The sequence below is a fragment of the Nicotiana tabacum genome, chromosome 4 (assembly GCF_000715075.1).
Source record: "Nicotiana tabacum cultivar K326 chromosome 4, ASM71507v2, whole genome shotgun sequence".
In the NCBI taxonomy this organism is placed as follows: Eukaryota; Viridiplantae; Streptophyta; class Magnoliopsida; order Solanales; family Solanaceae; genus Nicotiana; species Nicotiana tabacum.
The window spans coordinates 7,329,658-7,343,710 of record NC_134083.1 but is presented as its reverse complement, the minus strand read 5'-3'; the positions used below and the strand labels follow the sequence as shown (position 1 = coordinate 7,343,710).

The window sequence follows — 14,053 nt, the reverse complement described above, 5'->3', positions numbered from 1 at the left end:
GTTTATATGTTGATGACATGAGCAAAAGTATGGCAGATATAAATGCTACTAAATGCATGTTGGCTAGCAAATTCGACATGAAAGACTTAGGAGCCGCTGACGTGATCTTAGGAATCAGAATTCATAAGAGTCCATAAGGTCTAGCATTGTCACAGTCTCACTACATTAAAAAAGTACTTGACAAGTTTAAGTATTTGGATTTCAAGATTGTCAAGACTCCAATTGACGTGAGCTATGTACTTCAAAAGAATGAAGGTTAAAGTGACTCACAACTGGACTATGTAAGAGTATTGAAAAGTTTGATGTATATCATGAATTGTACGCGGCCAGATATAGCATGTGCTATTAGTAAACTGAGTCGGTTTACAAGTAATCCCAATCACATACATTGGATGGCAATAAAACGTTTTGGGATATCTGAAACATACCCAAAATTATATTTTGCATTATAACAAATATCCCTCAGTGATTGAGGGATATAGTGATGTAAATTGGATCACTGGATCATCTGAAGTTAAATCCACGAGTGGATATGTTTTCACAATTGAGGGTGGAGCAGTGTCTTGGAAATCATCCAAACAAACATGCATCGCCCGTTCTACAATGGAATCTGAATTCATAGCTTTAGATAAGGCCGGTGAAGAAGCTCAATGGCTTCGGAATTTCTTGAAAGATATTCCATTTTGGCCCAAACCTTTGGCACCTATTTGTATACATTGTGATAGTCAAGCGGTAATAGGCAGGGCAGAGAGCGCAATGTATAACGGAAAATCTGGTCATATACGACGGAGACACAATACCGTTAGACAACTACTCTCTAGTGGTGTTATCATGATTGACTACGTAAAGTCAAGAGATAACGTGTCGGATCCACTTACAAAAGGCCTATCTAGAGAGGCAGTTGAAAGATCATCAAAGGGAATGGGATTAAGGCCTAGGACAAGTCATCATGGCGGTAACTCTACCTAGCAGACTGGAGATCCCAAGAGCTAGGTTCAAAGAGATCAAACAAAGTTATGAATGACGGTTCAACATTGTCAAATAACTTAACCCATTCTCGTGATAAAGACAATGTTCAGAAATCGAGGTAAAGCATTAAGGCTTTTTGATGAGTCAATAAAGCTTAAAGCTTTTTAATGATTTGCTATGTCTGGCAGGATATGATCAGATAGTGTGTCTATAGGATTATACGTTTAGAAATCACCTATGTGAGTGTGAAGTGTAAGCCGCTTCAAGGGATGAAAGTAAAGGCCCATTCTCTAAGCACTCATGAAACCAGGCGGTGTTCATGGCTGAAACTAACACAACCATGAGAACCATAGATGGTTAAGGATTGATTGTGTGACTTATGTTGTCTAGGTATACAACAAAGCTCGACGGTTCAAAGATATCAAATCTACCGATTGGCCGAGTATATCCAATATAAGTTCACTACGGAAGGTTCAAAGGGAAATCTACTTATTCAGATGCAATTAATTCTTGCATGTAAAACACACACGCGTCCGTGCATTCCTTTATTTTATAGTCATTCCCCATTCATGTTGGGGATTGTTGGGCTTTAAACTTGGTGTAGCTTAAAGAGGGTGAATGAGAAATGGAGGAAAAATAAAATATTTGAGTTTCCCTCCTTAGCAAAGGGACATTGTCCCATATTGGAGAAAAAAAAGACTTTTGATATGTATTTATACAATTGCTCTTCTTCTAACTCTTAAAGAGTTAAGAATAAGGCAAGCCTCACGCCGTCGCCATCGTCGCTCGCTCGGTTTCGGCTTCGGTCAAAGATTGATTGATTAATTTTGGACAAAATTCCTTTCAATTATTTATTTAATTAGTTAAATTAATTAACGAAAATTCAATCCGGAATAACCCATGACCCGCGACCCGGTCCGGTCCGATCCGTTTTCTTTCCCGGATGATTTTAAATCCGTTTGTTATTTCCCGCAATTTTTTCACCTGTTCCAACAGATATGGCTTTCGAAAGATTGCAAACCTTTTCAGAATCAGTGCCAAATGGTCTATAAATATGCCTTGAATCCCAGAATATTTACTTACTACATTTTCTGACTATCTTCTTCTTCTTCTGCACAATATTTTTCAGTGTGTTTTACAACCATTGAGTGGTTCGCCGTTCACCAGAGTTTTTGGTACCAATACGCTGGTGAGTTAAATCGTTTTATCCTGGGAGGATAATATTCCAACACCTCGGGTACTTAAGGACACATTGTGCATTCAGTGAGCTCGATTTATTCCTATACTGTTTTTCAGAATTTATTTCGTTAAACTAGTGTTACTAACTTTCTATTTTTGTTTATATATTTCAGAAAGTTTAATGATTTAATTGTTTATTATATCAATACAGGTTAATAACAAAGATTACACAACTTTTTCTAACATATAGTAAAAGAGCTCAGGCATAATGATAATCTCACTTTTGTTTAGACCTATATATAACTCCTTTATATTTAAGATCTTTCTTCAACAACAGATCATTTGAATCATGCAAGATATATTATAAAGAAGAAGTTCACGTGAGGAAGAGAAAAAGTTGTGTCAATCTTAGTGAGTGAGAAAGCAACAATGTAGGAAAGGCCGAAGAAAAGAAGAAAAGAGAAACTAAAGGGAAAAAAGAATCTGGATTTGTGCCGTTTTCTTCTTCTTCTTCTTTCATTTTTTTCAATTTCCACCCTCTTTCTTATTCTTCCTTTTTTAAAGCTTATTTTCCATTTCTCTTTCCTTTATCATTAATACATGAGAATTTGAAAAAAAAACACAAAAAAAGGTGTACAATGTAGATTTTACATAATTCAATATATCTTTACACATATAACTGAAATTTTTATGCTAACATGTAGCGGAAAGAAATAAAGAAAGAGGAAAAAGAGAAAAATAAATAAGAAAAATAGTGATAGAATAGCAACTTGATTCTGTAATTGGAAATTTGTGGCCGAACACTTTGAGAAAAGTGTGACGTAACATTGGGATTGTCTTATATATCCTCTATTGTGAATTGCCTTCACATCCTCCATTTTGCATGAATCACATCACTCACATATAAAGAGTGATTAAAGTGAGTAAACTTTTCTTTTGTTCCTTTTAGTACTGGAGAAATGAAAGAGAAATTATATTGGATAAATTATTTATAGTCGTCCTTCAATGAAGAAGTATAATGATGGTGGATATATAACTTTCTATGATGATTTAAAGATTAATTAATTTACCAAAGGAAAAAAGCTTCATAATCTAACGACAAAAATGACAAAGAATTTTACCAAGGATGAACGACAACAAAGTTTTTATCTATATGCTTTACTTTATGTTTGTTACTTTTACCAAAAAATATTTATTACTATTGCATACATGTAAAGTTATTAAGTATATATAGTTGTAGTCTTAATATAACTTTTTTCTTTTGGCCTTTAAATTATTTTTTGGGCAACTGATAGTATGACAAGAATTGGAGCTAACCAAAAATAATATTAACATGTATAATTTATTAAACTTATGTAAAAAAAATAATAAAATTCGTTTTTAAAATTAACTAATTTATTTTTGTGACCGCGCGAAGCACGGAAAATTCAATAGTAAATACATAAAGCTTGACTATTTATTTGTATATAAGTGTTCAAATGTATCTCACCCTCACAAGTCACAATGTTCTTCTCAACCGTAGAATGTGATACTGTGTAAAGAATTTGAGTGGCAATGCTATTTCATAACGGATCAGAAAATATTATAAGAATAATGATACATACAAGATCAGCAGTTCTTTGATGTAACAAATTTTACTCGATATAACTGCTTAAAATTTGATTTTAATCTGCCCTCTGCCCGTAAGAAAGCTGTTGAGAGTATTACAGTGAGTATAAGTGTACAACTAAGTCATATCATTATCTAGGCCTAAGAGATAAACATTAACCTATAATAACGCCATTAGCGCAATATTCGTGTTGATTGTCTCCCTTTTTAAATGTATATAAATAATTGGATGGTGGACGAAGTTCTTTAGAAAAGCTTAGAGTATATAGATATTGTAATATCACCAATTAGAAAGCTAGTCTATAAACAATTATTTAGTTGTAATAAGTATAATAAATCTTCCTTTTGGATTATTAGAAAACTTGTACCGTTGAATATAGAAAAGTTGGTCATGCAACAGTTTACCCAAGTGAAGCAGAGCCGGAACCCAAACATATAAATTGTAACCGGACAATCCACATCATATTTTACGTACTCTAAAACTTTATCCCTGTTTAATCTTCAATGCCCAGAACAATATCCCCCTTTTCATCATCTAATTCCCATTCCCCTTCCTTTTGGGACCATTCATATTTTAAACCGGATTTCTTATCCTTTATTAATTCAATCACGTATTTCTTGTTGGTATTTTGGGGTATTTTGGATTTGGATGACTATGATAAAGATGAGGGAAACCCATGATTTTTCTCACAGAAACCAATAATGGTGAGAGACAATAGGAACGTTAGGCCCGTGCTCTTGAAAATTGGGGTTGTTTTGGTTCTATCTCTTGGTGGGGTTATTTATACCATTTTTAGAACCAAAAGAATCAAGCCTTCTAATTCATTTCCCCCACCGTGCTCTGCAGGTAATTAATTTAATTAGAGCACCATTTTTAGGTGTTGCTTTGATTTTTGTTTCATCCTTTTCTGGGAGTTCCTTTCTAATATTTTTGAATTTGTGGTTTGAGTTACAGGTGGTGAAAATGGTGAGCTCACAAATGATGATCGCGCCTCCCATGCAACTCCAAGATCACCTTCCTCCCGCAAATCAGTTTCTACTGTGTCAGACAAGCACGTAAGATGGTTGTTCTTTGATTTTTCAAGCATCATAGTTGTTCCTGATGCTCACCCCTTTCCAAGTTTTGAGCTACGATAAAATTTTGCGCAAGAACTTAAGAAAGGATGTAGTTGTTATATCGCTTTGGGTATTAGTTAGAACAGTGGCAATGGAACAATTAATAGTGGTAATAGTTAAGCTTCCGGCGAGTTATTTGATTGTTTTTCCTTTATGGAGAAAACAAGGATGGTCTTTTTCATGTCCTTATTCTTTTTTGTTTGGGACACAAGCTCTCGTGTACAGTAATTCATTGCAATTGAGAGCCTGGAATCCAATGGGGCTTCGTAAAATGTTAAAAGCATCTTAGATTACCTTTTTTGTATCTCTTAGCATTTGTAACTTTGAATTACTTGATCAAAAGAATTTCCTTTTATTTTCAGTTTTCCCTCTCTGCTTTTTAGATGTGCTTAATGCACGTCACTCTTTTGGTGATCCAAAAGCATGCAACAACAACAACCCAGTATAATCCCACAAGTTATGTCACTCTTTTGGTGATCCAAAAGCATGCAACACTAACAACCCAGTATAATTCCACAAGTGGGGTCGGCGGATGATAGGATGTACGCAAATTTGCTACTTTCTAATCTGCTAAATGAAAGAAGCTGTGATGAGCGGAATTATAGTGAATCTTTTTATTTGTTCCTATAACATATGTTGGTTGTTGTCCTACTTGTGAGCTTATCACTTTTTTGCTTCTCTTGCAGGAGGGCCTCCATATCGCTAAACTCATTATTGAGAATTCTTCGGGTGTTTCATCTAGCAGTGGTATATTCAGCAACGATAGAGATCGATTATTTCTCCTGCCAGAGTTCAATGAACTTGTAAAGGAACACCGTTTATCTACCTCAAAGAGCGACATTGAAACACTGATGCAAGATTCACCCAGAGAATATAGAATTGTTGAAATGGTTAACCATGAGCAAGAGATTAAGAGCCTGAAAAATATTGTTAAAACTCTCGAAGAGAGGGAGAGGACTCTAGAAATCCAATTGCTCGAGTATTATGGTCTTAAGGAGCAAGAAACTGCTATCATGGAGCTTCAAAATCAACTAAAAATAAACAATATGGAGGCCAAGCTTTTTGGTCTCAAGATTGAGTCATTGAGCGCAGATAAGATGAGGTTAGAGGCTCAAGTGGCCGATTATGCAAAAGTTGTTTCTGAGCTCGATGCTGCAAAAGTCAAGATAAAGCAACTCAAAAAGAAATTGAGATCAGAAGCTGATCACAGTAAGGAACAGATTTTAACCCTTCAAGAAAAAGTTATGAAGTTGCACGACGAGGAAAAGAAGGCTGTTGAAGCTGAATCCGATGTTCAGTTAAAGCTCCGAAAACTGAAGGATTTGGAGAATCAGGCTGATGAGTTGAAGAAATCTAATCACAGTTTAAGAAAAGAAAATTCAGAACTGGCTCATAGATTAGAATCTGTTCAGATCATTGCTGCTTCTGTGTTGGAAGATGAAGAAGTAATTCTTTTGTTCATGTTACATTTCATTTTCCATATATATGTCTAGTTAGCGTGTACTTATTAAATGATTCTTGCCGCAGACAGAAGCACTGAAGGAAGAAACTCTACGGTTGAGAAAGCAAAATGAAGATTTAGCGAAGGAAGTTGAGCGGCTTCAAGCAGATCGGTGCAATGATGCTGAGGAACTAGTCTATCTCCGATGGATAAACGCTTGCTTGCGGTACGAGCTGAGGAACTTACAGCCTGTTGCAGGAAAAACAATCGCAAGAGACCTCAGTAAAACATTGAGCCCCAAGTCGGAGGAGAAAGCTAAGCAACTAATTCTTGAATATGCAAATAAAGAAAGTCAGGGGGAAAGGGAAATTAATGTTAATGATTTCGATTCTGATTGGTCATCCTCTCGAACATCCTTTCTTACAGACTCTGGTGAATTTGATGACACTTCTACTGATAATTTATCACCCCGTAAGACTTCAGGCAAAAAGAAGGTGTTTAGTAAGCTTATGAGATTACTGCGGGGAAAGGATAGACGTCTTAGTCGGAGTTCTTCCATGGACATGGTGCACAATGTTGAAGATAATGTGGCAAGACATTCTAGTTATTCTCCAGGGTACAGTTCTGGTTCATCCAAACAATTTCTGGAGTTACATTCGGCGTCTCAAAGTTCAAGGAGCGACAAAGGAGAAAATAACAACTATTCGATAGATAGTACGAGAAATAGTGATGGGGGTTCGTCGTCAGGTTCAGGAAGATTGGATTATATCTCAAATCGTCTGACTGATTCACCTCAAGAAAATATAACTAAAAATGAGTCAGAAAAAGTCCAGAAAACCGACTTAGTGAAATATGCAGAAGTGTTAAAAGGGTCTCGTTCTAAAGCTGGATTTTGCAGGAGATCAGCATCTGTTAGTTCCTTCTAACATTTGTGTAAATAAAGTTTATACCAGTTTTCTCAAACGGTTACTATTTTCCTTCTATGTTTCCCCGACCTTCTTAGCCTTCTTGATTTGAGGTAAAAAAAGGTTCAGAAGTTGCATGGTTTACCTTCCCAATCAAATTTTGCGTGTGAACAGATGGATGTTGTGGCAACAAATTTCTCAAATCTAAACAGCTCAGTGAATGTTGGGTTTCTAAGCTCTGTGATCAGGCCAAAGCTGAGATGTTAGGACCTTCATTTATTTAGGGAGTATCTTTGGTGGGTATTACAAGATTTAAGTAAGAGGTATACAGTAATTCAAAAACTTGAAAAAGTTTGATCATATTTTGAGTTGAATTTGTAATTCGAAGTTACTGGGTCCAAACAAGATGGGGGTAAAGCTTTGCTCTTTCAATTGGGTCCAAGCTGCTGGATCACCATACATTTCTGTTAACAGAAGCAGAAGAATTAAAAGTAATGTTATTGGATTAATTCATTCCAGGAAAGAACGAAACAACTATTTTGTAATACTAGCAATGTCGAACTCAACAAACCGTAGGTTAAATCACAACGAACAATTTTTGTAGTATCGAAGATCTGAGATATTACATCGAGTATTGAAGCCTTTTGAAAGGATTAAAGTAGTCTTATTTTAATTAAAAAATATTATTTTTAAAAATTTAGTTTAATTAAACATGAGGTTTTTTCATTTCTTTACACAGTACGCTCAATCTATTCATTTTTTCTTATTTGTAGTTTAGTAAAAGGGCAGCCTGATGAGTAAGCTCCCGCTACGTGCGGGGTCTGGGGAAGGACCAGACCACAAGAGTTTATTGTACGCAGTTTTACCCTGTATTTTTGTAAAAAACTGTTTCCACGGCTCAAACCCGTGACTTCTTGGTCATATGGCAGCAACTTTACTAGTTATACCAAGGTTCCCCTTCAAATATTTTGTAGTTTAGTGAATCTGTTTATTTATAGATTTATTCATTCAACACTTTTAATTATTTCTAGTTTTAAGTTTTGTTTTGTTGTTTAGTCCATATATAGTTGTAGTATTTTAGCACTACTAGTCTTTAGGTACACGCGTTGCGCGTGTACTCGTATTAATAAATATAAATTTTGGATTGAAAATTATTTGAGTTATTGTAACAAAATTTAAAGAAAGGTATAAGTTTTTTAAAATAATAGTTATTGTGTCCTATTTATCTAATTACTCAATTTAGGAAGAAAGTTTGCACTGTGTATCTTCCTATAAATAAGCAGTATTAATTATGAGTGTGCTTTTATTTTAGAACTCATATATTACATATTTAACTACAATTTTTATATACTTTTACTTATGTATGGTACATGACTTTCGTAAAAGTTCAAATATTTACATTAGTGCTCAATTTGATGTGTTTATTTCGATTGAAGTGGTAGAATCAAAATAAAATTTAAAATTTTAATATTAGGACTTCCTATCTAATTTTCATTAGGAAAGATTCAGTAAATAAAATTTAGTTGATTGCAAAGTCCTAAGAATTAGGGAAATAATTAAATATTCTTAGGAAAATAATTAAATGACTATTTTATCTAGAGTTAAACTTATTAAAAAGGTTAAAAAGGCAAATGACATTTCACTAAGAGACTTTGTGTTTTTAATATTGTGCTAGTTTTAGGATACACGCTTGCCATGGATCCTATATCAATAAGTATAAAATTTTAAAAAACTATATAAGTATTTTTAAGCTATGCATACTTAACGTGCAATTGTTAAATGTCATTTCAAAAGTATTTCTAAAATTCGATGTTGAGTTAAAGAGTATTAATAGAATATGACAATATTAATTAGCACACTCCGTTACCTTTGCAAACACGGAATCTACAATTACACGCCTTTGTAAAATTGTCCAAATCTTAGATAAATTTAAAGTTTTAAATATTAAGCAAGAAATTTGTAATTTTAGATTTTTAAATATTAAGAATTTTTACCTAAATAAAATAATTGGAAATATTTAATTGCCAATAAACTTTAGCTAACCTAACTCCTAAATAAAGGAGGGTTTTTGTTTAAACTATTAGAGATGTAAGATGCATAATTCTTGCATTTCAATTTTCAAAACCATAATAAGAGTCTAAAAAGAAAAGATGTTTCATTAAACAACTATTGAAAAAGAGCCAAAATTTGTTTTTTTTTTTTTTTTTTTTTTTTTTTTTTTTTTTTTACGTAAGTTGTGCATATCACAATGCTAAATTATACATTTCATATTTCAAAATCCTAAATATTAGAAATTTTATCATGAAAAAGTATTATGGTTATGTTATTGTTCAGTGTTCAGTTAAGGAAATGATTTATACAAGGTAAAGTTATAGTGAAAATCAAAGTCCTAAATCTTAGGAACTCTTACATAGTTTAAACAAGGAAAGATTTAATAATAAAATATTTTAATTATTTTTGAAATATTAGGAAAATAATCTATTTACTACTTGTCCAATATGAATTCTACTTTTAAAGGGAGAAAAAGACGAATGATATTTTGCTAAGAAATTTCGTGTTTTTAATATAATATAGATTGATAGATTAATCTATATAATTCCTTAAAAACTCACATAAGTATTATATTAAACAATATCTTTGAGTTATAATAAAAATAAAATATATAACTTTCTAAAAGTATATATGTTGATCCCAAATCCAACCCAATGAAAGTCCTTAAGTTTTGTAAGAGTATCTTATGAAATTTTTTGTTACTTTTATGCCTTAATATCGAACAAACAAGTAAACAAATTACTTTTATCACGACGAGGTTGGCCTGTAACTCCTATAAAATTTAATAAGTGAAAATTTAAGTTTTAAAATGACTATTATTGAGTAAATAATTTACAATAATAAACTAATATATAAAAATATGTGGAGTTGTCATTTGCTAGAATATCTGCAAAAAGAAAAGAAAAATAATTAACAATAACTCATTTAGAATATATTTTATCTTTTATTATTTCATCCTCATTGTTCAAGTTTTCATACGTCATAGAAAAATAATTATTGATTATATATTATTTTACAATTATTGACTAAATTCTGTACATTTATAGATGACGTTTGCAAGTCAAAATAATTATTGAGTTAGTTAGCACAAATAATTATATTATACATCCAAAATCTATGAGACATGAGCATAATGCGAGGCAATATACATCAAAATAAGCCTACATTAAGCCGAATATCATGATTTCCCCCCCCCCCCAAAGATTCCCCATAGGAGGTAATATTGTGTAACGACCCGACCGGTCATTTTGAATATTTTTCACTTCGCTCGGTTGTTTGAGAGTATGAGTAGCTCCGTATGATATACTTTGACTTGTGTGAATCGTCGGTTTTGGGTCGCAGGTATTTCAGAATCGAATTGGAAGAAAGAATTTTATTGTTGAAGCTTTAAATTGGGAGAGTTGACCAAAATTTGACTCTTTAGCATTTGACCTCGGATTAGAATTCTGATGGTTCCGTTAGCTCTGTTAGGTGATTTTGGACTTAGGAGTGCATCCGAAATGTGATTTGGAGGTCCGTGGTAGAATTAGGCTTGAATTGGAGAAATTAGAAATTTGGCGATTTCGGTCGGCAGTGGAAAATTTGATATCGGGGTCAGAATAAAATTTTGGAAGTTGGAGTAGGTTTGTAGTGTCATTTGTGGTGTGTGTGCATAATTTGAGGTCATTCGGACGTGGTTTAGTTGGTTTTGGCATCGGTTGCCGAATTTGGAAATTTAGAAGTTCTTAGGCTTGAATCCGAGGGTAATTTGATGATTTGATATTGTTTTGAGTGATTCGAAGGTTCGACTAAGTTGGTATATTGATATATAATTTGTTGGTATTTTTGGTTGAGGTCTCGAGGGCCTCGGAGTGATTCCGGGTGGTTAACGGATTTGTCGAAGTTGGAAAATGCTGCTGAAGCTGCTGCTACTGCTATTTTTGTACCTGCGGAAGAAAGAGTCGCAGGTGCGAGGCCGCTGGTGCGCGTGGGGAGTGCGCAAGCGCGGGCAATGCTAAGCTAGGTAGGTTTCGCAGGTGCGAGTTGTAGGTCTCATCTGCGAGCTCGTAGGTGTGAAACCTGGGGCGCAGATGCGGAAAGGGGGATGCTGGGCATGCTTCGCAGAAGCGGAGGAAACACGCAGGTACGCCTTCGCAGGCACGGGGTTTTGGGCCGCAGATGCGGAAGGTGGGCTCCTAAGTGAGTTCCGCACCTGCGATGGATTTTTCCGCAGGTGCGGTGGCACAGAAGCGTGAAAGTTTCCGCAGGTGGAAAAACCTGGGCAAAAACCATAAATAGAACCCTTCGCGAATTTGGTTCATTTCCACCATTTTCAAGTCGGTTTTTGGAGCTTTTGGAGGGATTTGTGAAGGGTGATTCAAGGGCTATCAGTGAGGTAAGTTGCTTGAACCCTAATACTCGTATATATGGTGATTTTCCGTTGTTTAATCATTGTAATTAGTAAAAATGAGGGGTTAGGGCTTGGAATTTTTGGAGAGTAATTTAAGGATTTGGAGGACCAAACGATGTCGGATTTTGATGAATTTGGTATGGTTAGGTTCGTGAGTGAATGAGCTTTCTAGTTTTGTGAATTTTGTTGGATTTCGAGACGTGGGCCCGGAGGCCGAGTTTGAGCCAATTTTGGGTTTTGGTCTAATTTTGTATCTTTTCTTGTGGAATTCATTCTATTAACGCGTATTGATGGTATTGTACTGATTTTGAATAGATTTGGAGCATTTGGAGGCCGAGTCCAAAGGCAAGAGCATTGCGGGGTAGAGATTTGACCGGTTTGAGGTAAGTGACGATTGTAAATTTAGTCCTGAGGGTATGAAACCCCGGATTTCGCATCATCCTACTATTTTGAAGTGACGCACATGCTAGGTGACGGGCGTGTGGGCGTGCACTGTTGGGGATTGTGACTTGGTCCGTCCCGTAGCAACTGTAAAGTTGCATACTTTGTTGAAACTATATGATACTTATATGTTTTAGAAAGAGTTTCTGTAAATTGGGCTGAATGCCATGTTTGGGCCTTGTGCCAGTGTTGTTTGGACCCTTAGGGGCCTTTTCTTACTATCCTCTCATTGTTTTCGATTGAAAATCTATACTCAGTCATGTTTATACTTGTTTACCGCATAACTCAGTTTTTGTGACTCTATTTTGATGCATATAAATGTTTTGGGCCGAATGCCCTATTGTACTGAAATGCCCGAGTGGCTTGAGAGGTTTATGTCTGAGTGAGGCGGGGGGCTTGATTTGTGAGGATATTTATGGGATCCGGCTGTACGCCGCAGCATGTTGATATCGGCCGAGGGCCTGATTGTGAGGATGAGTGTGGATCGGGGCTGCCCGCCTGCAACATACTTTATTATTATAGCACGTGAGTTGTCCGTGCAGATTATAGCGCTTGGGCTGAAGGAGCCCCTCCGGAGTCTGTACACACCCCTAGTGAGCGCAAGTACCTACTGAGTGCGAGTGCCGAGTGCTAAGTAATTGGGAGGCATGAGTGATTGTGAGGTATGCCCGAGTGGCAAGGGTGATTGTAAGGTTTTCCCGAGGGGCTGTATATGCGTGATGCTTTGCCCGATGGGCTATTTATGATTTCTTCATTTTTTTCTCACCTTTGCATTTTTCCTCTGTTTGAAAGCTGTTGAAAAATATCCTTAAATGATTTTTATTGGAACTGGGTTTAAACGAGATATTTTGATTCAAATCCTGATTTTAAAAGCATGAGGTATTTTACTGAGATTTCATGATATGAACGTTAATATGCTTTATTGCTCGTCACTATTGCTCATTCTTTATTTATTGTTGTTACTTACTGAGTTGGCGTACTCACGTTACTCCCTGCACCTTGTGTGCAGATCCAGGTGTAGCTGGTCATGGTAGCGGTTATTGAGTGTTCTGGTTGCAGATTTTCTTGGAGATAGCAAGGTAGCTGTTTGGCGATCGCAGCCCCTGCTCTTCTCCCTCTTATCTTCCTCTAGTTGTATTTAGCTATTTTTCAGGCTGAGTTAGCCTTGATATTGTTAGACAGATTGTAGTAGATGCTCATGACTAGTGACACCCCGATATCGGGCTTTTTTCGCACTTTTGTTTTAATTTGAACTCCTTTGCGAAGTTTTTTTTATGTAATGTATTATAATTATGGTACAAACTTCAAATGAGTAAATAATTTATTTAAAGTAAAATATTAATTGATTCAAAATTTAAAATATTAGAATTTTTTATCTAATTCAAATAAAGAGTTATTTAATAACTAAAACTTTAGTTGATTTAAAAATTTTAATATTAAATAAATAATTAAATATCGTGAACAAAATTTGTATCTAAAAATATAAAATAATTAATAAAGGAGATAAATCAATATTAAACTAACATTGAAATACTTATCAAATGCTCATTCCTAATGTCTATATACGTTGAATAAAAAGGGGAATAGCACACAGGAGGTCAACATGCCTGCTTGGCACAACTGGGGGTATTGTAGTAATTTCGTTAAAACTGAGCAACATGATTGGCCGAAAAGTAATTGTACTGCAGCTGTTACATAAATGTTTTAGTGACTTGACAAAACTACCCTCGCGTATCTCATCATCCATCAGCAGACCACTTTTTGAAGTTTCAGTTTTGCACCTGTTTTCATTCTTTATTGCATAGTTACCTGTATGTATTTTGGTAAATTTGGCAAAGTTTGAGCACAATTATATAGTAGTGAAAAGCAACAAATGTGGTTTCAGTTTAAAGTTTCGTTTTCTCTGTGAAATCTCGAACGCATTACATTTCCTCTCTCTTTCTCCCAATATCT

At 35.0% G+C, this 14,053-nt stretch overlaps 1 protein-coding gene across 1 annotated transcript; it reads left to right on the top strand.

The window, feature by feature from the left end:
- The first annotated feature begins 4,243 nt into the window (after positions 1–4,243).
- LOC107804567 (protein CHUP1, chloroplastic-like) lies at positions 4,244–7,650 on the top strand. Its single transcript, XM_016628484.2, has 4 exons — positions 4,244–4,603; positions 4,712–4,812; positions 5,559–6,317; positions 6,400–7,650. The coding sequence occupies exons 1-4, from the start codon at positions 4,459–4,461 to the stop codon at positions 7,237–7,239; spliced, it is 1,845 nt and encodes a 614-aa protein (XP_016483970.2). The 5' UTR covers positions 4,244–4,458; the 3' UTR covers positions 7,240–7,650.
- The last annotated feature ends 6,403 nt before the right edge of the window (positions 7,651–14,053 follow it).

Bases quoted from the DNA above. Each gene is read 5' to 3' on its own strand.
- LOC107804567 (XM_016628484.2), top strand. From the start codon at position 4,459: ATGGTGAGAGACAATAGGAACGTTAGGCCCGTGCTCTTGAAAATTGGG. The intron at 4,604-4,711 runs GTAATTAATTTA...TTTGAGTTACAG, and splicing joins TCCCCCACCGTGCTCTGCAG to GTGGTGAAAATGGTGAGCTC. The intron at 4,813-5,558 runs GTAAGATGGTTG...CTTCTCTTGCAG, and splicing joins CTACTGTGTCAGACAAGCAC to GAGGGCCTCCATATCGCTAA.